Source organism: Silurus aristotelis, assembly GCF_946808225.1.
Source record: "Silurus aristotelis genome assembly, chromosome: 21".
NCBI lineage: Eukaryota > Metazoa > Chordata > Actinopteri > Siluriformes > Siluridae > Silurus > Silurus aristotelis.
In genome coordinates, this window is record NC_139594.1 from 6330712 (window position 1) to 6358261 (window position 27550).

General features: G+C 38.2%; 2 protein-coding genes across 3 annotated transcripts; both read right to left on the reverse strand.

Moving 5' to 3' along the window:
* Positions 1-2135: 2135 nt before the first annotated feature.
* Positions 2136-7036, reverse strand: aanat2 (arylalkylamine N-acetyltransferase 2). The gene is made up of 3 exons (XM_083524632.1): positions 5551-7036; positions 3458-3612; positions 2136-2768 (listed from the first exon to the last, which is right to left on the reverse strand). Exons 1-3 carry the CDS (start codon positions 5738-5740, stop codon positions 2463-2465), a joined length of 651 nt encoding a protein of 216 aa, XP_083380758.1. The 5' UTR covers positions 5741-7036; the 3' UTR covers positions 2136-2462.
* A 2969-nt stretch (positions 7037-10005) lies between these two features.
* Positions 10006-26913, reverse strand: mgrn1b (mahogunin, ring finger 1b). 2 transcript variants are annotated; one of them, XM_083524485.1, is made up of 17 exons: positions 26363-26913; positions 24646-24764; positions 24452-24540; positions 24111-24257; positions 23291-23408; positions 17422-17488; positions 17290-17333; positions 16938-16985; positions 16760-16828; positions 14274-14433; positions 14077-14186; positions 13772-13986; positions 13510-13621; positions 13358-13403; positions 11902-11991; positions 11579-11624; positions 10006-11389 (listed from the first exon to the last, which is right to left on the reverse strand). In XM_083524485.1, the coding sequence occupies exons 1-16, from the start codon at positions 26448-26450 to the stop codon at positions 11584-11586; spliced, it is 1563 nt and encodes a 520-aa protein (XP_083380611.1). In that variant the 5' UTR covers positions 26451-26913; the 3' UTR covers positions 10006-11389; positions 11579-11583. The 2 variants fall into 2 exon arrangements, with proteins under 2 accessions (XP_083380611.1, XP_083380610.1); XM_083524484.1 differs by lacking the exon at positions 11579-11624 and having other exon boundaries at positions 26363-26902.
* Between the last annotated feature and the right edge of the window lie 637 nt (positions 26914-27550).

A 27550-nucleotide genomic window follows, 5' to 3' on the forward strand; every position in this document is an offset into this window, starting at 1 on the left:
TCCAACCCCCTGTGACGGATTCAAGTTTTATTTTCCAAGTGAGTGACAGAGGAGCATCTTGGCAGCAGGAATTGAAATATTGAACAATGTCTCAGAGGTGTATTCTGTTCTGATTTCATTCTGTAAATTAATTTTTTCAGTGCATTGCTGCTTCGCTCTACTCGTTGATTGCTGGGTAATGTCACGTGACGTAACTGACCCCGCCCTGTCTGAAAATAACCGCGAACATAGACACTTGACGAATTACTCGTTGTGTTGCATCTCAGCCTTTGTACAGACAACAGAGCACTCTGGGTGACAACTTTCGCACCATCAATCAACCGTCACATTTTCTACAGGAAATTCTACTTCACAATATGCTTTAAACCACAAAGTATTTTTGGGGGACTTGCAGTTTATGTTTACGCCCCAGGCTTTCTCATCAGAGATAAATACACATAATTCACTTTCATTCTTACGTTCTGTAAAAGCTCCTTTGGGACAATGTCCATTGTGAAAAGCGCAATACAAATAACATAAACAAACATACTTAAACTGTAGGTTTCTACTTATACAGTAACAGTTGTTACATTAAAAAATAGGTACTTTCCCTTTTATTTAACGTTTAAGAACATTACAACAATAAAAAGCGTAATTCAATTCGATGCAGATCCAATTTTAGGACATACAAGAAGTTTCTACATTTTATTACTATTAGTAGTTTTGCTGCATTTTTTTAATTATGGTTGTTAATATCTTAAAGTGTGGGAGCTCAGTGGGTAAAGTCTTGAAAAAAATGTAATCGGTAGGTTGTAAATTTAAATCCCAGCACCACAAAGCTGCCACTTTTGGGCCCTTGAGCAAGGCTCTTAACCTTCAATTTCTCAGTTGTAAAAGTGAGATTATTAGAGAAGTCATTCTGGATAAGGGCATCTACCAAATGCCATGAATATAAACGTAAAATACACATAACACTTAGGTTTTGAAACGCTCAAATGGTTGAATCGATGGATTTTATTCAGAAGAAACTGGAAACTAATAGTACAATATAACAATTTATTTACAGTACCAATAGTCATACATATCATGTGATTCAGATCTGGTGTTAACTTTGAAAATAAAGAAATAAACACAAATGAATAACAAAATAAAGAAATACAATAAAATGACAATGTACAAATTACAATGAGTCACTGTGTGTTCACACTAACGAGTGACAATGGTACCCTCTGTACAGCATTGTTTGTTTGGGTCACATGGGAAGCGCTAAGCACTAAATTAAAAGGAATTGTTTGTTAGCTTTATTAGCAGATCACTAGCAGATCACTAGCTCTATACGCTTACCAGAAATCTATAGATCTTTTTCTAACTAGACATACGAATGAAATAGCACTTTACACAGTGTGAAAATTAGCTGCTTGATTCAGGTCGCATGTAAGTTTCACGCTAGCTTTTAGCAGGTCCAGGTACTAGCTACAGAGATTCTCCAAAGAAATATCACCAGTTTTTGGTACTCCATTGTTTATTTTTCTTTGTAATGCCTCTAAACTGTTTTAGGTTGTATATAACAAGATACACTATATTGCCAAAAGTATTGGGACACCTGACCTTTCCTGCTATATGTGGTTCTTTTCCAAACTGTTACCACAAAGCTGGAGGCACTTAATTGTACAGGACGTCTTTAGATGCACTATAACCAAATTTTGCATTCACTTGAACTTGAAAACCCAAACCTGTTCCAGCATGGCAATGCCCCTGTGCACAAAGTGAGCTCCTTGAAGATCTGGTTTACATGCTTTGCCAGGAAGATCTTTAGTGGTCTGCTATAGAGCTCTGATCTCATACCTTCTGAACACCTTTGGGATGAATGTGAATGCTCTATAAGCACACTCTAAAATCTAGTGGAACATCTTCCCAGAAGAGTGGAGGGAATTATAAGAGCAAATTGGCACTAAATGTGGAATGCAATGCTCAAAAATCACATACCGTACATATGACCAGGTGACCCAATACTTTTGGCAATAAAGTGTAAGATGATTATGTAGTCATTGTTATAATACTTTCTTCCCTTCATTCCAGCAGTACTTGTGTAATAGTAATTGCAAAAAGAAATAAAGCTGTAAAAGGGAGCATTAAATAAAAAAACATTTTTAAAAAAAGGTAATGCCAGGAACTATTCAAGCCATTGGATATAAGAACTGTAGCAGGTCTGTAGCATAATCTTAAGAAAATATCAGCTTGTCAGGATGCATTGTGTCACATAGAAAATGAATCATCGCCCATCCAGTTGGTTGCTCGCTTGTGTGAAAGCATGTGCCATTTATAACATTATATGCAGATCAAATTGATTTCAGTCTCTGGTTCAGATAGCACTCATTAGGGTGATATAGTTTTTTTCTTTCCTGAGCCTTCAGTGGCTGCCCAGAATCTGTACAGTGTTGTCCTTTACTGTAAAAACATACCACTGGGATGGTAGGAGCATTTTAGCAGTTGCTTTTACGCCGCGCGTAGGCCAGCCCAGCGAGTGTATATTCCATCTCTCGGAAGCGTAGGGCTCCTACTGTGATCGCTGAAGGCCCTTTGTCCTTAAAGCCAGCCTTCTCATAAAAAGGTACAAGAAACTTCTCGCACACGAGCAGCGTTCGGCGTGGACCTGGAAGGCAGCGTAGATACTGCAGGTAACGCCAGAGAAGGATGGAGCCTTTGCCTTGCTGGCGACAGTGTCGGTGGACAGATAGCACGTGGATGTGTACAGCTGGAGGGTTGGGTATGTGACGTGTAAGAGCTTCCTATATGAATAGACAGACAGGTGGCATATGAAATCATTTATGATTATTTAATTCGGTGTAAATGTTTGTATGTAGTTAATATAACTTTATTAAAGCAAGAAGAACATAATGGACCCTCATAGATGCATGTAAAATACATTTTTAGCTTAATTTTTTTTCTATAAAACTACATTTATCAAGTTTATCCCATTTTACACTAAACTAAATTCTATTGAATGAATCTTTACATCTTCCATCAACCTGCTCATGTGCTAAATTATCCATAACCCTGAAAACATTCCTGTTTGGGGCACATGTAGAGCCACTGTAGGAAGCCAAACGAGGCCTGCAGCAGGCAGCATAATACAGGCCCTGATTCTGTTAACCAGGTGGAGGAGTGGTTTGTTGGCATGGTAGGTGGGTCTCGACTTAGTGTTGCCCCACACGGGCCCCAAAGAGGAATGTTTGCCAGGTATAGATAATTTAGCATTTAAGCAGGTTGTTAGGAGGTGTAAAGATGCATTCAATATTATTTATTTTGGTGTAAAAGTAAATTTTGTTAGGAAAATTTTTATTTGATGATCTTCACCCAAAAAGGAAAATCCTCAGTCTATTGCGAGACATGAACTCTTGAAAGAAAAGTCATGAAGCTCAAAAATTGCAAGACAGAGTGAAAACAAGAGCACTGTTCACTGATACGTATTCTTTACCTGTGCAAGTCTTTCTTTATCCCAGCCAGATCCTATAATGAAGCCCACCAGCTGTCCTTCCTCAAACCAGCCCATGGATAACTCGGGACACTGACTTAAGAATTTCAGCACTTCGTCCAACGTGAGTGGACACTCTCCAGACACTGAGATGAAAGCTACATACATACAGACAGGCATGACGAAAGGGGATTCAGTTACTGAGGACAAGAGAGATGATCCTGCTTTTATATGCTAACACAAACAGATTATCACCAGATCAGCCAAGAGTTCAAGTGTCTTTAATCACAATCAAATTAACCCGGCCCTTCTGATCCTATTTGTGTCCAACATCAAGACATGTAAAGTGATGTGCAGGGTGTCCTGAGAGTCTCCATTCAGGGAAATGAAGCCAATTGTCTCCAAATATTTTCTTTTCTTTTCTTTTCTTTTTTTTTTTCTTTTTTTATCTAGCTTGTAAGTTTCAATTGACAACAATAAAAACAACTTAAAATCATTCTCACAGCTGGATTAAGAGTAATTATTTTATGTAAAACAAATTTAAAAAAAATCTTCTGTAATAATTTAAACTCTAATATTCAGTCCAGGCTTCTAAGCACGTTTCACAGACACACACACACACACACACACACACACACACACACACACACACACACACACACACACATATATATATATATAAAATCACAAGTTATTAATTTACCCTTAAGTATGATGCTGCTTTTAGAGAGAGAAGGATTTTGAGAATTTTGAGGTTAAATATAACTGAGTTCAACGATTGATTTTATATATATATTTTTATTAATCGCCATTGGCCGATTGTTCTGCACATTAGGACAATTATAAGGCAGACTCACCAAACCATGCGATTACGTTCTGCTCTTGTGTGAGAGAACATAGCTCTCTCATACCAGCAGGTGGCAGTAGTCTGTATTCGGCATCCGAACAGTAGGGATGGGCGATACTGTACCAACAATTTTCTTTTCGATCTGATACCAAGACAAGTTTTGCCGATATCGATACCGATATCAATGCTTCTATGTTATATGTATAAAATGTTTTAATAAAAATCGTACTTTAAAAATATATTTAGTTAAAATATCAATACTCATATGCAGTGTAATGTTCTGCTCCACATAAAATACTGTAATATATTCATATCTGAAACAATCTGTATGGTTTAAAGTGAAGCTCTGAAACGATGCTCTATAGGGTGTTTTAGGTGCTTTGTCATATTTGTGGTATTGGCACATGTATTTAACATGACACATGAAGCTTAATCATTGGTAACTGGTGGTACAGCAGAAGAAGATATAAATATTTACATACTCTATGGCGTATTAATATTAAAATATTCTAAACTCACTTGTTTAAAAAAAAAAACCCAGATAGGATCAATAATTCTATTTGAGAATCGATCCTTTTAATACAATGCCAGTATCGAAAATATTAATATTTTAGGATTGATATCTGTACCAAACAGTGAAACCGGAAAAAGCCAGAAATGTTCATATCTAAAGCAAGAAGCTAAATAGCCAATCGGATTCTCTTTCTCGCCAACGAGCTCGACATGCAGAAACAGCTGATGGCCAGGCTTCATGTTCTTCTTATTATTTTTTAAATCTGGAATTATATATTGCTTTTGTTAAATATGATGCTGCTTTTGGAGAGACAAGGAGAATAACAATTTGAGAGAGAAAGAGTACGTACAAAAACCTGGTAACCAGTGCACTGATTGGAGAGACTTGTGTTGTTCAATAAATGTTTCATTTAAGCAGTTTTCAGTATCACGTCTTATTAATTAAGAATTAGGTTTTATGGCATTAAGGCGGAAAAAAAGAAAATCGGCCAAAAAATTCCGCATCATATATCAACCATCGGCATTATAGAGAGAAAAACCCATATCAGTCGACCTCTACTATGAACTTCAAAGAATCTTTTAATAGGTAATGAAAAGAAATGTTTAATAGGTAATACTTTTTTTTTTTACATGGTTGTGAAATTGAAAAACAATTAATTTTATTTCTAAATGTCACCTGTATTTAGACAAAGTGCAAACCATGCAAAAAATCAGGGCCTTCTGCATCTACTCTTACCTTCTCTCTCAATCTCGAACACACTGATGGCATCCTGTGGCGTGAGATTGCGGAACTCGCTGGCGGGAAGCGTGTGGCGTCGCTGGCGGCGAGGACCGGACACGTTCAGTGGCATCTTTAAGTAAAAAGCTTTCAGGAAAGGTGAAGAGCTCACTTGCTCGCTCACTATCATACACCCCTTCTGTTCCATCAGTGTTGCTCTTTGTCGCACTCTCTGTCTGTTCAAACCTTCCTACTTTTCCTCTTGGGGTCCAATCCACTTGCCCGCCCCTACTTTTCTGACCATGCCCTCTCCTGACCCCAGTCCTGATCCCCTTAAACGATGTCTTCTAAAGAGGAACGGATAGACCTGAGCGCACGTGCGGATTAAAAGCCGTAGGAGTCAGGTGAGCTGTTTTTCTCGCCACTAATGCAGCTGAACTGTCTGGGTAACACGATTAACCTCAAAATGAGACCTCCAGGTAAATATAGACATTATTGCATAAGTTATTGCACTCTCAGATTGGCCGACTTCTTTCATTTTGTTTAATCGATTAATAAATATCAGGTTATAACAGGTTATATTTGTGTGAACGGTTTATTGAATTTTTTTAACTAAACATAAAAAACCATGAAGCCACAGAAGTGCAAATCTATGTATAAGACATACAGTGGGTCAAATAAACACTAAGACAGATAGTATAGTAATAAATACTTAATAGATTGAACTGTTTGGATTAATTGATTGGGGAGTTTTCAGTATTTTAGGCCTGACTGATAGATCGCTTCTGGTTTCTTCCTGCACCCAGATACATGAAGGTAAGTAGATTGGGTGAGATTTCCATTATGCAAAGAGGGTTAGTAGCTACTGTAAGTAAATGGACAGGTACTCACTATGACACCTATTTTCTTCACATTTTGGCCCAAAAACAGAGTATTTCTAAATGTGTTTACTGAAAGGAACTTAAAAGTTGCAATCAAAGTAAAGAATTCAGCAATGAGAAAGTATTGGTGCTGGTTTTCAGGTAAAACTACATTCTTAATGTCTGTATGGAGTTCCTCTGCATGTTCTTACACTGTCTGTTGTTTGGGGGAACTGATGGCTTAAGGTGTTAAGCTTTGGACCAGAAGGTCATGAGTTCAAGTCACATCATCATGAAACTCTAATTGCTGGGCCCCTGAGCAAGGCCCTTATCCTTCAATTGCTCAGTTGTATAAATAGTCGTAAGACACTCTTAGGCCATTTGACAAATGCTTTCATTCTCCATATGTGTTTTCTCCTGGGTTACTGTTTTTTCCCACCTCTAAAAATCATATTAGTTAATTTTACAGCAATTTACTCTTAAATTAATTTTATGTTATTTATTTTATGTTATTGAATTAATTTGATCAATTGTATCAGTTTTATTTAAAGACTCAAAAGTACCATATTCAATTTTTTCTTACTTACTCCTCTCCTTTCTTTCTTTCTTTCTTTCTTTCTTTCTTTCTTTCTTTCTTTCTTTCTTTCTTTCTTTCTTTCTTTCTTTCTTTCTTTCTTTCTCTTTACTAAACTTTAAAATAAAGCATAACATTTAAATTCTCAATCTATTTATTTCTTTGAAGCTGCTTTGTTATACATTCCACTTAAAAACCTAAGTGAATTGTACACCTGTTGCTTGTGATAATAGCAGCACATCTGTAACTCCTGGCTGTTGTCAACAACTTATTTTCTTGCAAGAAAAAGAAAAGGCTTTTTTTTTTTTTGTCATATACACAAGTACAGCACAGTGAAATTCTTTCTTTACATATACCAGCAATTTTAGGAAGCTGGGGTTAGACATGATGTAGCATCCCCGGAGCACAGAGGGTTAAGGGCCTTGCTTAAGGGCCCAAGGGGAGCAGCTTGGATATACTGGGGGCTTGAACCACCAATCCTTCTGAACAGTAACTTAGAGCCTTAACCACTTAGCTCCCATCGTGTTAAACTGTGTTTGTGAACTTTTGCATACAGCTTTAGATGAATAACTTTACAATTAAATTGGTTAGTATGCAATGAAGCAGTGTGGGCGAATCTGTCTAATTTAATAGTAATTGTAATTTAATAAGTAATTCAGCTGCAGAAAAAAAATCTTTTTAGACGTATGTGCATATTAAGGAAGCGAATCCCTGTGTGCGCCTAATTTGAACAGCATGAAAGATAATGGGGTGTAATTAGTTCAGTGTGCTTCATTACAAATGCATATCTGCAGGTCATACAATTATGCACTCGAGTTAATTACACTGTAGCAGCACAGCACACAAAATCATACCGATGCAGTTTAAGAGCATTAGAAGGCAAAGAAAATTTGATCTTTAATGTGCCTTACTGTGGCATTACAATTTCAGTAACTGCTGATGTGGGTTTCAAACACGTTTCGCACAGAAAAGCAGAAAAAGTGTGTGTGGTAAAGACTTGATGAGAGGCCAGAAAAGGATAGCCATAGCTGACATGAAGACTGCCGTAACTCAGATAAGCAATATTTACTATTGTGACAGAAAAGCATCTCGGAACATGCTAAACCATGGGGTAATTGGTCCACAACAGCGATAATCGAGCAGGGGAAGATGATAATACAGGGTTTTACACCTTACAGAGGAGTTATGTTCCAAATTAATTTGTTTGTAAGTTGTTACTGTGTTCAATTATTGACTACGCATATCTCCCACTTTTGTACGTCACTCTGGATAAGGGCTTTTGCTAAATGCCGTAAATGCTAAATGCCATAAATGTAATGATGTAAGAGCTGAAATACTATAAAAAAAAAACAACAACAACAATAAAATATACTAAAACAAATCGAAATACTGTATACAATATTTCGTATTAAGTAATAAAAAAATTTCACTTAAAAAATGAATTTGCCTCAGTCTAGTGCAACTCATGTAGACTCGTTACGGTCGACGACTAGCTAACTGTGGCTCACCTCCATTTTGAATTTTTTCAACCCTGAACAAATTTTACTTTAAGTACAGGTTTGTTCGTATCTGCGAAATAGTGTTCAGTTGCTCAATAGAAAAATTTAGGTATAGTGGTGTTCCTGATAATGGGCTCAGTCGTATATATGATAAGTTAACACACTTCAAGGGCTCTTTATTTCCTGGATTTCTCAATTAAGCTCAGGATTCAGCTCGTATGTACTTGAGTTAGAGATACAGTAGGTAAAATATTGCTAGAATAAAAGTGCTCCCTTTAAACTTTCACTTGAATGAATATAAAAATAAAAAAAATGTGCTTAAGTATCCAAAAAAAAAACCCAATGATTTATTATTGCTATTTATTATGATTACAAGACTCTGCTTTATCAACTCAGTTTATGTGAAAAAGACTCTAATGTAACCCATAGCACACAAATCTATTAATAAAATGATATGAGTCAAACACGGATTAATGTCTATCAAAATAATCATGAGACCAAAACCTTTGAAGTACTTCAGAAAAAAAATCACACAAATAAGTTGTTGTGGCGAGTTCGAGTCAGGAGTTTCTTCCATCGTTTATTCCTCTCGAAATGTTCTGCTTGCTATTGAACTGACGCTGAACTGTATGTTGGAGTAAGTAGATGCCACCAAGCAGCAATCAAAACAAGTTCAAAACACAGCGCGCTCTCTACACTGATTGGTGGCTTGATGCGTGATTGACCAGTGTAGAAGGATAAAGTTATTCACACACACACACACATATACATATATATATATATATATATATATATATATATATATATATATATATATATATATATATATATATATATATATATATATATATATATGTAAATGTATATGTAATTTCTATTAAAATGTTCTTCTGGTGTATGGACATAAAGGTATGTGCCATGTGTGGTATATAGTGTATGCATGAAATATTGTAGCTTGTTATGTGTGTGTTATGACTGTACCACCATAGCATGTAGTATGGAGGACCCAAATTAGACACAGATGTTGGGTGAACAGTATGGATGAAGAAGTAGGATGTATTGAAATGGATTTGTGGTCCAAGCATATGTGGAAATGAGACTGGAGAGTTAGTTGCTCTACAGACCAGCTCTGGCTTTTGTTGATTGATAATTCTGGAGAAGCAAAACCCATGACTCTGAGTCGTTTCTACACCACCAGCTAAGTTATTATGTTTTCATAAATAAAAAAGGAATGGCCGATTTCACAAAATAGCAATAGAATAAAAAGTACAATATTTGACTTCGAAATGTAGTGAAGTTAAAGTCTCCCCAAATGGAAAAACTTTAGTAAAGTACAGATACGCAAAAACGCTACTTGAGTACAGTAACGAATTACATCGAATTACACTGATGATATTAACGTGGAGTTTCCAAACCACAACTGACCCAATGTTTAGATCAAATAAGAATTAAAGGAACCTGATGAAAGCATGGTGAATCATCAAAGTTGAAATGGCACATGATCAGACAGACAGAATGAATCGTCTTTCAGAGACCGGAGTGTTAAATAGATCATCTTTATTTACACATCATGCAGAGCGTCGTCTGATCTTCATGTCAAGCCACTTATCATATTGCATATGCACTTTATTAACAGAGCGATTAGCAATGTGCTCATTATAAATCTTGTCAGATCGCACTCGATAGCTGTCACATGTGCACACACACACACACACACACACACACAATTAATATGTAATGTAATATTATATAATGTAATATTGTGGCTTTAGTCATAAAACATTGGTAAACCATTTTAGAAATATTCGCATAGTATCCAAGAAACGTTAACACCAGCCACTTCGACGCACGCTTGTATGCGGAAAGCTGAAAGAATACACACGTCTCAAGCCTCCGAATGTGTTCTTTAATCACAAGCCCTGAACAGCTCAAAGCACAAAGTAGCCAGATGTGTTTTTTAAAGGCACATATGCCTCTCTGCACAATGCTGCATTTACAAATCAGCTGCATGACACTGCACATAGTGGTGGGTTCGGATTCAGGATGCGGAATGAATACAGCTTACATGTGATGAGCCGCATTTCTTCTTCACGAGAACATGTGTTCGAGGAATGACTTCATTCATGGATACTTAAAAAAAAAAAACGTAGTGTTTAGAGTTCATCCGACAGACTATGGCCCGAGGGGAAGATGTGATTGCACTTGGAGCGATATATTTGGTCATAAAACTGCTAAAAAATAAAGCAGATCTTCCGCGTACGCACGTCTTCCAAAGAAGCTCAGGGTCCCTCCGTCACTCAGAAAAATGTGAAAAAAAAAGAGATTGAGCTTTAGGACTTATAAAACACGTCTTCATATCAAATTCGCTTAGTTTACAGAAGTGTAATATTTAGTATCTTTAATATTTCTATATTATAATCAACACTGGTTTCATTTAGTCATTAAAATATGAATGGAAGAAAATATGAAAAAAGAAAACAGTATTTAATAATTATACAATAAGTTGCAAAATTGTGCTTTGAACGTGAACTGTATCAGGTTAGTGATGAATCTGTAGTAATACTCCTAAATATTTTTTTATTTCTTCACTAATGACTCTTCCACGTTAAGATCAAAGAGAACAAATCCTATTTTCTTCTTATTTTCTGACCGTCGTTTTACACTAAAATAAATAAAAACGCGCTACGGAACAGATGAAACAACAGAAATGCACACAAAAAAAAAGCATGTAGAAACCGGTTAGCTGCTGATGGTTGAATGAATAGGACTGGAGAATTGAAGGATTAGGCAAAGTCAGGAGAAGAGAAAAGGATGAAGGTCCATTTAGTCGTCCTCCATGTGCAAAGTGCTCATGGGACAGAGCAGCGGCTGGCTAGAGCTGCTTGTGCTCCGAGTGATCAAACTCTCCATGGAGCCCGACAAACCTGCAGAAAAAAAACAAAACAAAACAAAACAAAACAAAAAAAAAACACCAGTCATGCTTTTCATCAATTTCTGAATCATTATTATGTAACTTCAGGGCTTCAAAATGTTGGCATGTTGAGACCATGATTTAGCTTGTATAAGACTCGGAGAAGAACATGAAGACGGAGGAGACAGAAAGACCTACATACCAGAGTTACTCTTCCATACCAATAGAGCAGGAATCAGGACCCAGAGCTGCCAGGTTGAAGGCCACGCAGGAAACAAAAAAAAAAAAAAAAAAAGAGAACGCAAGCGAAAAAAAAAAATACAAACGCAGGAAACAGAGAGAAAAAAAGAGAATACAGCACTCAGGTTACATTGCGTAGCTGACAAAAAGCAAGATAAAGTGATCTGGGTGGCTGCTTGAAAAACAGACATAAGTTGATGGCAGAAAGACACAGCCAAACAAGCAAGTAGGAGGAAAACAGCATCAGAAATAAATTTCCCCCCGTGTATGCGAAACGCTGCTCACCGGGTGGGTCGCTCTCGGCTTTGGTCAGACTGCTGCGCTCGCTGATGCAATCGGTCATCATCATCTCTCCTTCAGAATTCACCCTGTCCTCTGCACAGACCCAAACATCACATCACAAACTCCAACAAGACAACCATCACCAAACACAAGCACCAGACAGAGTATCCACCATAACCATCTCCACAAGTGCACTCATACAAACCAGTAACCAGCCTCACAGCTGCACTACAATCAGAGCTGACCTTCAAAAATTATTCTCATTTTCTTTTTTCCTTCCTTCCTTCCTTCCTTCCATCCTTCCATCCATCCATCCATCCATCCATCCAATTTTTTCCCTTTCTTTCATCATTTAATTCCTTCCCTCCTTCCTTTCCATATTTTTTTCTCTCTTTCTGGACCACTCAAAATGAAAATGAAACAATTATCTGGTATTTTTCAAGTATCCTCTAATTTATCTTTGATTTTTTTTTTAACAGTCCAAATGTTTGAAAAACATATTTGATAAAAATACTAATAATTATTTTTATATTAAGAAGCCAAATCTGAAAGTGGAATTAACCACTGCATGCATGTTAAAGCAAAACATACATATAATTGATCCCATGGTCAGTCTGAATACTTGATTATGGCTGGGAAATGTGTGTCTGTTTAACCACTACTCTAAACACACACACACACACACACACTCACACACTCAACTGTGCGTTACTGAACTGCACAACCTGAACTCAACACACACTCATTACTAATCTCAATCCAATCCACCACCCACATTATATATGATCACATTGTACTGTTTACGTGCTGTTCTGCACCTCTCGACTCTCGCTCTTTTGTCTGCACTGTCTGCGAGGACACTTTCTTTAGTCCTTAGCTGTGTTCTGTATGTAGCTTTGTGCTGTGTTTATGTAGCACCAGGGTTCTGGAGAAACGTCTCATTTCATTGTGTAGTGCTTCAGCTACATGATTATGGTTGAAATGGCAATAAAAAGCTTCTTGACTTGACTTGACAAACAACCATAGCATAGCAAATACAGACACATTAAGACACATATCACACTCCTTCCTCTCAATAATATAACCTCTATTTTTAAGAAAACCTCATCAGCATAGATGCTGGTAAATGACTATTGTAGAGCTGAGATCATCCACAACTATGTTATTATATAATTGCACTCTGCTGCACGCCAGGTGCTTATTTGCTTCCTCATTATAAATATTATATCTTATTAATTTTTTATTAATATTTCATTTTTATGTTACAAGCAATTTTAGGCTACATTTGTTACAGAACTGGTTTGCAGTTCCAATTAATCACAATCCAACATTTTCAACTGATCCCTAATATTGCCACTGGATACTGGATCTGATCTTTAGCTTTGGCTCTTCCAAGTTTTTGGACAAAACAACCGAAAAAAAAAAAAAAAAAAGAGTGAAAAATGTCCTTGGCACTAACCATCTTCTGGAGAAAGGGAATCAGGAGCATCCTCTGCACCGGTGCCCTACAATTGAGAGAGAGAGAGAAGGGAAAAAAAAAAGAATGGTAGTGTATGTGAGAATAGAAAACAGAAAGAAAAAACCCAGCACTGATTGGACAGAGAACCTGACCTCAGTCGGAGCTGGACTGCTTGACAGCATGGTGTGGGCCTGTGCGTCAGACATCTCCGACAGCTTCTCCTCGTCTTCCTCCTGAATAGGTGATGAAGGTGAGCGGAGCGTGCTACGGAGAGGTCAGAGAACAGCTTTTAGATCCGGCACGCTTCAGCAGATACCTGATCCCTTTATCTTAACATGATTATACGCTACATGAAGCTCGATAAAGGTTTTGAGGTGTGGCTTTGCTGTAAATAAAAGGCTTTAAGCTCGGTACCTGTCTGGTGACTTGCTAACTTTGCCCTTTTGAAGGCTGCTTTCTCCAGAGTGTTCAGGAGAGCTCAGCTGCCTGCTGTCTCCACTCAGGCTGCCGGAAAAGTTGATTTCGTCGTACAGCGGGGCTGATGGCACACCAGGGGACATGGCTGTGAGGCCATTGAGAGCCTCCAAAAGGGAAATGGGTTCAAAGCCTGGAGGAACCGAGTCTGAGCTCTAAATGAAAAAAAAAAAACATACATATGCACATTTATTACTTTGACAGCAATAGACCTTGTTGAATGCAAAGGAGTGAAAAAGACGTACCGAGTGCTCATCATGGTCCATGCTCTGAGCGAGAACAGGGCTGAAAGAGACAGGAGAAAGCGCCCCGGGCTTTTTCCTCACTGCTCTGATCTGCAGCAGGGCACGAAATGCTACACACACACACACACATTTCCCAATCTGTATATAACCACTCCAACAATTTTATAACCAAACACAACAGCATCGCTTGTACATACGTAGTCTGCAGATGGGGCAGTTGTTCGCCTGGTAGCGCAGTGTATCTGCGCATGAGTTACAAAGACACAGGTGTCTACAGGGCAGGATGAGTGTGTCCCGCAGGTCCGACAGACACACCACACACTCGTTACTGTTGTCACTGTTCTCATCATCCGATGGCTGAAGGAAGAAATCGAACAGAAGCTTTAGAACCACAGTTGTAACGTTACATGAACCATGTACCAAAACTTTTCGGTACACGGCTTTCGGTTCGGTACACGAATGCAATCCTTTTATGTGCAGAACATAAATCTGAGTTCCCTCCGGAACGTTTAGACTCCACCTCACTCTGTAAGCGCATTTATTTTTTTATATTGTTATTAAACTTGAAAACATCCACAACAATCCCAGGGATCTAAAAAAGAAAAAGAAACTAGAGTTAGCGCAGTGTCACTGTGGCTGCACACTGCGCACCGGAAATACGATTTGTAGTGTGTTGTTTGGCGCATGTGCGAAATCACGCCGCTTCCTGATCATCGCTAACGCTAGCGCTATAGATTTATTACCATTTTATGTACGGTTTCAAGAATTTCTCTTTTAAAAGGAGAAAGTCCTGACAATTTCATATATCAAGGACGTGAATAAAGGAAGGGTTGAAGGAATGAAGACATTTGTTACAGTATGCTGAAAATTCTTTAGAAAATTTAACATTAAATGTAAAACACACACACACACACACTCACACACACACACACACACACACATCTGTATTACCAATTATGGGTTCTAACAAATGAAAAAAATGTTATTACATTTTTCCATTCATTTATTTTTATTAAAAAAAATAAATAAATAAAATAATATATATATATAAATTTTTTATTAATTTAATCGATTATGCAATTTTATCAATAGAATAAAAAAAGTGTATTGCATTCATTTCATTTTTACTATTAATGTTTTTTTTTAAACGAGCAGGTATTTCATTTAAAATCTTTTCAAAAATGTAAACTGTTGATGTTCACAAATGTAACCAATCTTAATGTTTTGCGTTTCTTCCCCGAACTGTACCGAAATTGTCCTGAAACACGACTTAAAATCCGAGGTACGTACCGAACCGTGAGTTTGGTGTACCGTTACACCCCTATTTAATAGTCATATCAAAGCCCATATCTCTCTAAACATGTCTCTCGGATGTCTGCTGCATTCCGGAGGTCTATATAGCAAGCCAGAAATGTTGTGTCCATTAAAAAAACGTCAATTTTTACTGATATTTATTAATTTTACAAAGAAACAGTAGACACTTGTTGATTCACACAGTTAGAGAAATCATTGGTCTGAGGAGCTCCATCTTTGCAGTGTTCATTTCATCTCAGCTAAACTATCTACCTATCAATAAAGTAATAATCTCTATATTATATTTAATGAACAATACTGATGATTAATACGGTACCTAGTTCATGTTCTTCCAAATGTTACGCCATTAAAAAGTGTTAGATCGAGGGGGGAAAAAAAAGCAGCATCTGGTTGGTAGGATGCTCGATTCTATAATATCAAAGTTCCCTTTCTTTTTTAGAAATACTAAAGGGTCCATATATCTCACCAATATTTATTTATGTATATAAGATACACTTTACTACCAAAAGTATTGGGTCACCTGGTCATCAGTATGGTATGGGATTTTTGATCATTGCTTCCCACATTTAGTCCCAATTTTCCCTTATAATTCCCTCCACTCTTCTGGGAAGAGAGATTTTGGAGTGTGCTTATAAATGTTTGTGTTCATCACCCACAAGGGTGTTACGAAAGGCAGATACTGATGTAGGTGAGGTGAGGAGACCTGGGGTGCAGTCAGCATTCACATTCATCCCAAAGGTGTTCAGTAGGGATGAGAATAAAGCTCTATAGCAGCAAGATCTTCCTCTCTAAAGCATGTAAACCAGATCTTTAAGGAGCTCACTTTGTGCACAGGGGCACTGCCATGAAACAGGTTTGGGTTTTCTCAAGTGAATGCAAAGTCCCAAACAATTGAGTGCCTGCAGCTTTGTGGTAACAGTTTGGAAAAGAACCACATATAGCAGGAAAGGTCAGGTGACCCAATACTTTTGGCAATATAGTGCATGTAGTTACAGACCCAATGTCCCAGCATGCTCATAAACTCAACTATGTTGCTGCACTGGTTTGTACTTTACACATGAATATAATTCTGGGTTATTGATTGTTGAGAAAAGTGAATGGATAGAGAGAAAAACAGAGCTGGATACACAGAAAAGTGTTGGGTTACACAAAAAGTGTAGCTGTGACAAAAGCAGCCGGTAGAAACCAATGCCTGCCTCTCATTTCCTGTAGCGAAGCCAACGAGCTCTCTACAGTTAACCTCTGATAAAGTGCGAGCTTGTTACTCAGAACTCGGCAAGATCAGTACTGCAATAGATAAGATCTGATTGTATTATGATTAGCAAACGATACACTCTACAGTCCTAACAATCATGCTGATTATACCCACCTTTGTCTCCTGGTTGTTCTTATTTTCAATGCCGTAGATCTCCTGGAGAAGATAACTAACCCGATCCACCTGAAAACATCCAGCAACATCATCAACATCAAGGAAACAAACTAAAAATTGGTCCCTGATATTTGACCTCATTCTCTTTTCAGTCTCAAACATTTAAAATATTACTCACAATTTGTTTCTGCTTTAGAGGCTTCACCGAGAAGCTGCCATCAACATGCTGCAATTTGATAGACAAGGAAGAAGATTAGCCTCAAAAAACCTGTTGCTCCAGACTTTGTTTGCAGATCATTCCGGGCCAAAACGATTGCTTTCGATTTAGTATTTTAATATTTACTAAGTTAATTACTAAAATTCATATTAAATACTATTTATATCTGATTTGGATACAAACAACCTCAAATCAAAATGAAAATTCGGCATGCCGATGTGTTATTTAATCTAAACATGCTGTTTCTGGGCCTGACTATATCCATTCTGCTACTGAAAATGACGGTCTCAAATCTAGGTTTAGCTTTACGTACTCTCTCGAAGGCAGCCAACAGCACGTGTGCGTGTCCCAAACAATCTGCAAAGAGAAAACCTCCGTTAGCACCCATCATACGTGGACATTTCGAACACAGAACATTCCGTAAGACAGCTGCATATCCACATACCGTCTCCTTCGTCCACTACGGCCTGGATGACCATGGGGAAAACACCTCTGTCCAGATCAAAGTTCAGCTGGAATGACAGTGCAACATTAAAGGCTCGTTATTTAGATATATATTTATATACACGCACTCGAATCAGGTGTAACATTATGACCCCCTGCTTAATATTGTGTTGGTCTCCCTTTTGCTGCCAAAAAAATTCTGACCCATCGAGCATTAACAGCATCAACATCTTCAGCAATTTGAGCTACAGGTGCTCGTCTGTTGGATCGGACCCGGTTGCTGGATCACCAATGTTCCTTTCTTGGAAGAATTAAATACTGACCACTGCAGACCGGAAAACAGACCACTGCAGACCGGAAAACAGACCACAAGAGCTGCGGTTTCGGAGATGCTCTGACCCAGTCGTCTAGACGTCACAGACTGGCCCTTGGTCACTCAAATCCTCGCCCATTTTTCATGCTTCTTGCTTACACGTCAATTTTGAGGACAAAATGTTGACTTGCTGCCTAATATTTCCCACCCACGAACAGAGATAATCAGTGTTATTCACTTCACCGCTCATGATGTTATAATATAATGTTATGTCTGATCTGTCTGTGTATAAAATCATACTGTATATGGAGAAACAAGAAAAAAAATATATATATTCAGTTGTGTATAAGTACACAACTGAACCCTGAAACCTTTTTTTTTATTTCTTCTTCCAGCTCATCTGTGTACTTCATGCTATTTCCTCCTCTTTTCCTCCTCTCTATTCACATGGGGAGGACTCATTTGACTGGGACTCTTGTTGGTTGTTTACGCAGTTGTGCAGTTGTGTATGGGACTCTGATTCTTTTTCGGTCAGGTACAAATAAAATAATGAAGGCAGGCAACTTGTTAGCACACGCAATCCATTTTAAATAGTGGCACGTGTCCTAGTTTATGGGCTTTTTGTCTCTGGGTAGTTCGGATTCTCACAACTGTATAGACAGCTCTAAGAAAACAGCTATCTGTTAGAACATTATTGAAGTTTGTTTTACAAAAATAAAACAACAATAAAAGTCTATACTGTATAGCACCCAGTAATATGGTCAAGTTACGAAGTTATCGAAGGGCGTCAGAGCAGCGTTTAATACTTTTGTCATTTTATTGCATTTACATACACATTCATGACAACGTCTCATATTTATGACTTACGATTAGCTAATTTGTAGAACTGAGCAGTGGAGGGTGAAGGGTCTTGCTCAAGGGCCCTAGTAGTTTGTTGGTGGTAGGATTTGAACTCATGACCTTCTGATCCAAAACCTTAAAGAATTAGGCTACCACTAGATGGAGCTAGTGAACATTATCAGGGGTGTAACAATGCATCCCCAAATGATGCAGGGAAAAAAAGTGTCCTTACAAACCTAGCGATCAGTGTATTACGATGAGCTGATTACAGAACAGTAGTGTGCCAGTGTAGTTACAGATTATCTACTACTGAAAATACCTTCCTGCACCAACGTTACGTTAAAAAATGGAAATTCGACAATCCCGAGCAGCTTTGTTCAAGACAAGATTAGTTATCGAGGGCGAGATCTGAGATTAGAAAGAAATAACTTTTATTGAATTTTTGGTCTAAGTATAGTACACAAAGTTCTTAGGAATATACGTGAAGCGTCTCTGTTTTGATTGAGACGCAATTGTAGATGAGGTCATGCACTTTGTAGACAAATATTATTCAGATGGTGGGGGTGTGGTTTAGGGTTTATGCGTCTGCACTGTTTGAGGACGGGCTAGACAGGTAATGACTAACCTGATACACTTAAGCCCTGCTGTCCCGGGGCTTATTTATGTGATCTTTCGTTCTCTGAGCAAGAAAATAAGTGTGTGTCTGGCAACAACATATAGAATTATAATTATTTCATGCTGCATGTCATTTATATTCCTCTGTTCAACAAACAATATTTATTTTATACAATTAAATGTGTGTGTGTGTGTGTATATATATATATATATATATATATATATATATATATATATATATATATATATATATATATATATATATATATATATATAATTTCATATATCAATTGCACTGGATTTTTCAAATGTATTTTACTTAAAAAAAAATGTATAGGGGGTGCCAATACTTGGGGCACATATATTTACCAAAGATTTATATATACAGTACAGACCAAAAGTTTGGACACACCTTCTTATTCAAAGAGTTTTCTTTATTTTCATGACTATGAAAATTGTAGATTCACACTGAAGGCATAAAAACTATGAATTACACATGTGGAATTATATATGGAATTATATACATAACAAAAAAGTGTGAAACAACTGAAAAATGTCATATTGTAGGTTCTTCAAAGTAGCCACCTTTTGCTTTGATTACTGCTTTGCACACTCTTGGCATTCTCTTGATGAGCTTCAAGAGGTAGTCACCTGAAATGGTCTTCCAACAGTCTTGAAGGAGTTCCCCGAGAGATGCTTGGCACTTGTTGGCCCTTTTGCCTTCACTCTGCGGTCCAGCTCACCCCTAAACCATCTCGATTGGGTTCAGGTCCGGTGACTGTGGAGGCCAGGTCATCTGGCGCAGCACCCCATCACTCTCCTTCTTGGTCAAATAGCCCTTACACAGCCTGGAGGTGTGTTTGGGGTCATTGTCCTGTTGAAAAATAAATGATGGTCCAACTAAACGCAAACCGGATGGAATAGCATGCCGCTGCAAGATGCTGGGGTAGCCATGCTGGTTCAGTATGCCTTCAATTTTGAATAAATCCCCAACAGTGTCACCAGCAAAGCACCCCCACACCATCACACCTCCTACTCCATGCTTCACGGTGGGAACCAGGCATGTAGAGTCCATCCGTTCACCTTTCTGCTTCGCACAAAGACACGGTGGTTGAAACCAAAGATCTCAAATTTGGACTCATCAGACCAAAACACAGATTTCCACTGGTCTAATGTCCATTCCTTGTGTTCTTTAGCCCAAACAAGTCTCTTCTGCTTGTTGCCTTTCTTTAGCAGTGGTTTCCTAGCAGATATTCTACCATGAAGGCCTGATTCATACAGTCTCCTCTTAACAGTTGTTGTAGAGATGTGTCTGCTGCTAGAACTCTGTGTGCCATTGACCTGGTCTCTAATCTGAGCTGCTGTTAACCTGCGATTTCTGAGGCTGGTTACTCGGATGAACTTATCCTCCCCAGCAGAGGTGACTCTTGGTCTTCCTTTCCTGGGGCGGTCCGCATGTGAGCCAGTTTCTTTGTAGCGCTTGATGGTTTTTGTGACTGCACTTGGGGACACTTTCAAAGTTTTCCAGATTTTTCAGACTGACTGACCTTCATTTCTTAAAGTAATGATGGCCACTCGTTTTTCTGTACTTAGCTGCTTTTTTTTTTGCCATAATACAAATTCTAACAGTCTATTCAGTAGGACTATCAGCTGTGTATCCACCTGACTTCTGCACAACACAACTGATGGTCCCAACCCCATTTATAAGGCAAGAAATCACAATTATTAAACCTGACAGAGCACACCTGTGAAGTGAAAACCATTTCAGGTGACTACCTTTTGAAGCTCATCAAGAGAATGCCAAGAGTGTACAAAGCAGTAATCAAGCAAAAGGTGGCTACTTTGAAGAACCTACAAAATGACATATTTTCAGTTGCTTCACACTTTTTTGTTATGTATATAATTCCACATGTGTTAATTCATAGTTTTGATGCCTTCAGTGTGAATCTACAATTTTCATAGTCATGAAAATAAAGAAAACTCTTTGAATGAGAAGGTGTGTCCAAACTTTTGGTCTGTACTGTGTGTGTGTGTATATATATATATATATATATATATATATATATATATATATATATATATATATATATATATATATATATATATATATATATATATACAGTGAGGAAAATAAGTATTTGGACACCCTGCTATTTTGCAAGTTCTCCCACTTAGAAATCATGGAGGGGTCTGAAATTGTCATCGTAGGTGCATATCCACTGTGAGAGACATAACCAAAAAAAAAAACTCCAGAAATCACAATGTATGATTTTTTTAAACTATTTATTTGTATGATACAGCTGCAAATAAGTATTTGAACACCTGAGAAAGTCAATGTTAATATTTGGTACAGTAGCCTTTGTTTGCAATTACAGAGGTCAAACGTTTCCTGTAGTTTTTCACCAGGTTTGCACACACTGCAGGAGGGATTTTGGCCCACTCCTCCACACAGATCTTCTCCAGATCAGTCTGGTTTCTGGCCTGTCGCTGAGAAACACGGAGTTTGAGCTCCCTCCAAAGATTCTCTATTGGGTTTAGGTCTGGAGACTGGCTAGGCCACACCAGAACCTTGATATGTTTCCCACAGAGCCACTCCTTGGTTATCCTGGCTGTGTGCTTCGGGTCATTGTCATGTTGGAAGACCCAGCCTCGACCCATCTTCAATGCTCTAACTGAGGGAAGGAGGTTGTTCCCCAAAATCTCGCAATACATGGCCCCGGTCATCCTCTCCTAAATACAGTGCAGTCGCCCTGTCCCATGTGCAGAAAAACACCCCCAAAGCATGATGCTACCACCCCCATGCTTCACAGTAGGGATGGTGTTCTTGGGATGGTACTTATCATTCTTCTTCCTCCAAACACGTTTAGTGGAATTATGACCCAAAAGTTCTATTTTGGTCTCATCTGACCACATGACTTTCTCCCATGACTCCTCTGGATCATCCAAATGGTCATTGGCAAACTTAAGACGTGCCTGGACATGTGCTGGTTTAAGCAGGGGAACCTTCCGTGCCATGCATGATTTCAAACCATGACGTCTTAGTGTATTACCAACAGTAACCTTGGAAACGGTGGTCCCAGCTCTTTTCAGGTCATTGACCAGCTCCTCCCGTGTAGTTCTGGGCTGATTACTCACCTTCCTTAGGATCATTGAGACCCCACGAGGTGAGATCTTGCAGCCCCAGTCCGAGGGAGATTGACAGTCATGTTTAGCTTCTTCCATTTTCTAATGATTGCTCCAACAGTGGACCTTTTTTCACCAAGCTGCTTGGCAATTTCCCCGTAGCCCTTTCCAGCCTTGTGGAGGTGTACAATTTTGTCTCTAGTGTCTTTGGACAGCTCTTTGGTCTTGGCCATGTTAGTAGTTGGATTCTTACTGATTGTATGGGGTGGACAGGTGTCTTTATGCAGCTAACGACCTCAAACAGGTGCATCTAATTTAGGATAATAAATGTAGTGGAGGTGGACATTTTAAAGGCAGACTAACAGGTCTTTGAGGGTCAGAATTCTAGCTGATAGACAGGTGTTCAAATACTTATTTGCAGCTGTATCATACAAATAAATAGTTTAAAAATCATATATTGTGATTTCTGGATTTTTTTTTTTAGATTATGTCTCTCACAGTGGACATGCACCTACGATGACAATTTCAGACCCCTCCATGATTTCTAAGTTGGAGAACTTGCAAAATAGCAGGGTGTTCAAATACTTATTTTCCTCACTGTATATATATATATATATATATATATATATATATATATATATATATATATATATATATATATATATATATATATATATATATAGTGTTTGAAATTGTTTGATATTCATGAGAGCCAAGTATTTGCCATTTTCTTTTTTTTTTTTTTTTTTTAGAAGAAACGATCAATAGGCTGCTGAACGAAAAGAAAAAAAATTTTAACAGCCTTCTTGCTTATATTTGCCAAAGGGTGCCAATGTTAATGGAGGAGGGCACTGAATCTGGTGTTTTTTTTTTTTTTATTAAATTCAGATAAGAGATGTGCAGAAGACAAACACTGATGAATGTTAAAGAGCACAATGATTTTTTTTTTCCATTAATGACGAGTGAGAGCATCACTTACATCTTCCTCCTTCCATTCAGAAAAATTGATCTTGAAGGAGGGTAAGGAGAACTGCTGGCTCACTCCTCGCTTGTAGTGCACTGTCTCAGACACCATAGCGGGACTCTTGGGATTATAACTAAATAAAGAGGAAAAGGCAAAATGTAAAATGAAGATTGATTTTTAAAACCACAAACACATAAGTAGACTGTAATTTCATATCGGTGAAGATCGAATTGTTCCAGCGTGCAGTTCTCCTCGATGCCTGTTCTATAAAAACAAAAAATTATTAACTGAAATCTGGAGGAACAAATAAGAACCTAAGTAGCTCATTAATCAAAGATTGTCAAAATCTACAAGACACGGACACACAGGTTTTTCTCTTTTCTCGATAGAAATCTGGCTTCATTTCCATAGAAACGGCTTGTTGCTAGGAGCTCGGAAATTGCTCAGATTTACAGATGTGATTTATTTTAAGCCTGGGGCGAAATGAAAAAACATGACCAAATGGATGAAACAAAAAAAATAAATGGTTTCTTTCGGAATTATCTGCAGCTTTGTACATAAAAGGGTGAAAACGCAGACTGGATTTAAATGATAATGCTGCCATTTGAACACAATTAGTGATCGAGAATGGAATAGAATTGCCTTTATTTGTCACACATACATTACAACACAGTGAAAGGTCAGAGGGTTAAGGGCCTTGCTCAAGGGCCCAAAAGTGGCAGCTTGGCGATACTGGGGTTTGAACCCCTGACCTTCCGATCAGTAACCCAGAGCCTTAACCACAAAGGTGATGCATGGATGTGAAACGTGAAATACGGTTTGAGAAAACACTCACACGGCCATTCCGTTGGAGAATTCCTCAAACGCCTGGCAGTAGATAGTCATGGCTACTCGGGCATCCGAGTCAAAAGTAAACTCCACTCCGTATAAAGACTTGGGTTTGTCTCCTTCCTCAGTGGGTGTATCGCCATCATCTTTATATCTATACATGACATACTTAAACGTTATTCAATACATCCATCATGTGGGCAATTTTTTTTTTTTTACATTACATAGTACAGGTCAGTAGCGCTTCTACGTGTATTATATGAAACTGAAATTCTAGTCTCCTGAATGAGACATCTGATACTTATCAGTTATATTCAGAGTAATAAATATTTGAAAGAAATTCCACACCTGACAAGGCGCAAGGAGTCCTTCCTAATGTTCACGAGGCTTCTCAGAGTCTTCACGGGCTCGTGCGGTGCCGGGGTCACGTACGGAAACTAGACGGTGACGTTAACAGGGACGGTCGTGACTCATAAACAACAGATGGGAAAATATGACAGCATGGCTATAGCGCTTTAAAATGGTGCTTTGTTTTTCTCTACCTGCACAGGACGGTTGCCTAGGAAATTGAGATCCATGTTCTCACCGAAAAGGTAACCTTCAGGGTGAGGGGTATCAAACTTCTCCCCTCCCATGAAGAAGTGACTAGCAAAGTAGTTCCCTTTAAGAAGAAAAAAAAAGAAGAAGAACTAAGCGGTCAGTTCACTAAAACAGTTAGGAGCTTACATAATTGTGCATCCGGAGTAGATATAAAATATCTACACACCCCTGATCAAATCACAACTCGCATCTTTTTCCGCTTAATGTGGTCAAGCAGCACAGTCATATTGAAACTCATGTACAGTAACAATTATCACACAATGGTCAACAATTGCATGATTCTTATTCACACCAAAATAAAACATATATAGTAATAAACCAAAAAATAATCAAATAAACCCCAAAAGTAACAACCCAAATAAAAATCTGCTGTTTCTCTTGTATTATCTCCATCGTCCTCACACTGCTGAAGCCCTCAGGGGGACAAAAGATTTTCCAAAACATAAGATTTGAAATAGGACCCCGTGAATGCAATAAGCAACAGTGGAAGTGGTTAAGATGTTGGACTTCTGACCACAAGGTGCCAATCATAGACCCCTAAGCAAAGCCATTATCCCTCAACTGCCCTTAAACCTCAACTCTCAGTTGTTTATAAGAGATAATTGTATGATCTGGATAAGAGTGTCTACCAAATGCTGAAAATGTAAGATGTACAGGTAAAAAGTAACAAGTGATGAATCACCACAGTTAAACCATCACAAAATTATAAATAGGGGCAACACTAAAGCAACGTTAAAGCAAATGCAAGAATATAGGGAGAATACTTGTCACTCTCTGCATAGGACAATAATCTCTTCTATTTTTCTACAGTGTCGGGTTGACCATAAAAAAAGCTATTTCCTATAAACATAATGTACCATAACATACCATAATATACCATATCACCACAAAGCGCGTAGCAAAAATGTGATTTGGGCTGATGAGGCTAACGTAGATGTTTTTAAACATAATGTTTAATGCATAACCAGGACAGCATTTTACCTAATAAAGAAAAAAACACCATTGTGAAGCATGGTGGTGGCAGTATCATGCTCTGGGGCTGCCTTTACTTATCCTCATGCTGTAACCAGGTTTGAATGAATAGTGGATATGATAATCCGGTGCATTTATTCTATCACATCCCTTTACAGATCCACCTGATCCTTCCAGCCGCCCTACCTCTGATGAGGATGGTTCCACGTGAACATCTAAGGGAGTTGTTGCCAAAGTCAAGACTGGCTCGCTCATAAGTGATAAAAATAAATTTGATATTTTATAACCTATTTATGTTTGTAAAGCTGCTTTGGGATAATGTCCATTGTTACGCAAATAAAACTGAATTCACCAGATCATAGCAGTGTTTTTGATTACAGTCCAAATCCTTCCTCAAAGTTCTTGAGTTGTTCAGGAACCTCACAGATCTACTATTAAAATCTACTAAACCCAATTACAGTGTTTATAGAGATTTTTTATAACATTCTTAATTACATTAGACTATGAAATGTAGAAAACAAGCTTTGACAGTCAACAATATAGAAGAGGGAAATCCAAAATGAAAAAGGGTCCAAGCTCCAGGTAATGCACAGAGTGTGATCTTGTTGAACTTTGGCTTACAGGTAGGATTTAGAGAACTGATATTAAATCCAAGACTATCTAAATGATTTGGGGAAACAAACTTACCAGATTTAGGAGGAAATCTGTAGGCGGAATTCGCCTGGATATCGATATCTTCCACCCCGGCAATCCTTCGGCCGAGTACCGAGCCCATGATTCAGCGCTGCGATGATTCTAGCTAGCAGGCTAACAGATACTTCTGTTTTTATTCTCCCACAATAACGGGCCCAATAATCTTATAAACTAGTTTCTAAAACACCCTGTACAGATAAATAGACTTGGTCCACCCTGTCCTACCCGCGATGGGTATTTAACTCGACGGCAAACAACACTCCGGCTAAGATAAATCTAAAATGTCCCTAGATAATGTAATTAGTGCCGGGTAGCTTTCCGATAGATCTCCCTTACCTACCTGTAATACAGTTTTTTTTTTTTTTTTTAAAGCCCCCCAAAAAGTGTCGTTAATGTTGTACACAAAGTTTGTCGGTTATTTTGATCATTTTAGATCATCTAAAGCGCCTACATGCTACAACAACAAACCCAGACGTGGTCGCTGGATACAAACGTTAATCTGATTGGCTGCGCCGTTCTGAGGATCCGCAGGCTCATCCAATCAGATTGTGGGTTCGGCTGGACGCTTGTTCCGGTTTCTTTGTGCAAGTCAGTGCATGGTGCTTTTTTGTGGAGGGTTTTCGCATTTTTCTTTGCTTTTTTTTTGCTTTTCATCACTGACATGTTTGAGTGAATGCATATGATTGTTGACTCCTGGAATCCATACATTATTACAAATATATTATGTTGATTGGTGTGTTCTTATTAGTGAGGTCCTGGGAATGTTTCTAATCATTCGTGAAGGACCTTGACACCTGGTTTCTGTGTAGCATCATTCATTCATTCATTTATTAATCCAGTTGCTGTCTACAGAGTTTCAGTAGAACCAAATCCTGGACCACTAGAAAATTTAGGACAATTCACCTCTGATGGTACACCAGTTCACTGTAGGCCTCTTTGTACCTAGAAACTCTCCCACCATCATCCACAATTTCCTTACCTGGATGTTTTTGGGAAGCAAAAACATCCAGTCCATTCATCAGTCCATCTTCTGTCATTCTTTTATCCTGAACGGAGTATCTGTAGAACCAGAGCCAAAGGTTGTCCCTCAATAACTTACTTTATGTGTTCCTAGTCTAATTGTGTTCTTCAATACTGAACTTATATGACTTAGACAACAACATTTACTTTTACACAAAATTT

Bases quoted from the DNA above. Each gene is read 5' to 3' on its own strand.
- aanat2 (XM_083524632.1), bottom strand. From the start codon at position 5,740: ATGGAACAGAAGGGGTGTATGATAGTGAGCGAGCAAGTGAGCTCTTCA. The intron at 3,613-5,550 runs GTAAGAGTAGAT...GTATGTATGTAG, and splicing joins GTTCGAGATTGAGAGAGAAG to CTTTCATCTCAGTGTCTGGA. The intron at 2,769-3,457 runs GTAAAGAATACG...CTATTCATATAG, and splicing joins ATAAAGAAAGACTTGCACAG to GAAGCTCTTACACGTCACAT.
- mgrn1b (XM_083524484.1), bottom strand. From the start codon at position 26,450: ATGGGCTCGGTACTCGGCCGAAGGATTGCCGGGGTGGAAGATATCGAT. The intron at 16,986-17,289 runs GTACGTAAAGCT...ATCAAATTGCAG, and splicing joins TGTTGGCTGCCTTCGAGAGA to CATGTTGATGGCAGCTTCTC. The intron at 16,829-16,937 runs GTGAGTAATATT...GGATGTTTTCAG, and splicing joins CTCTAAAGCAGAAACAAATT to GTGGATCGGGTTAGTTATCT.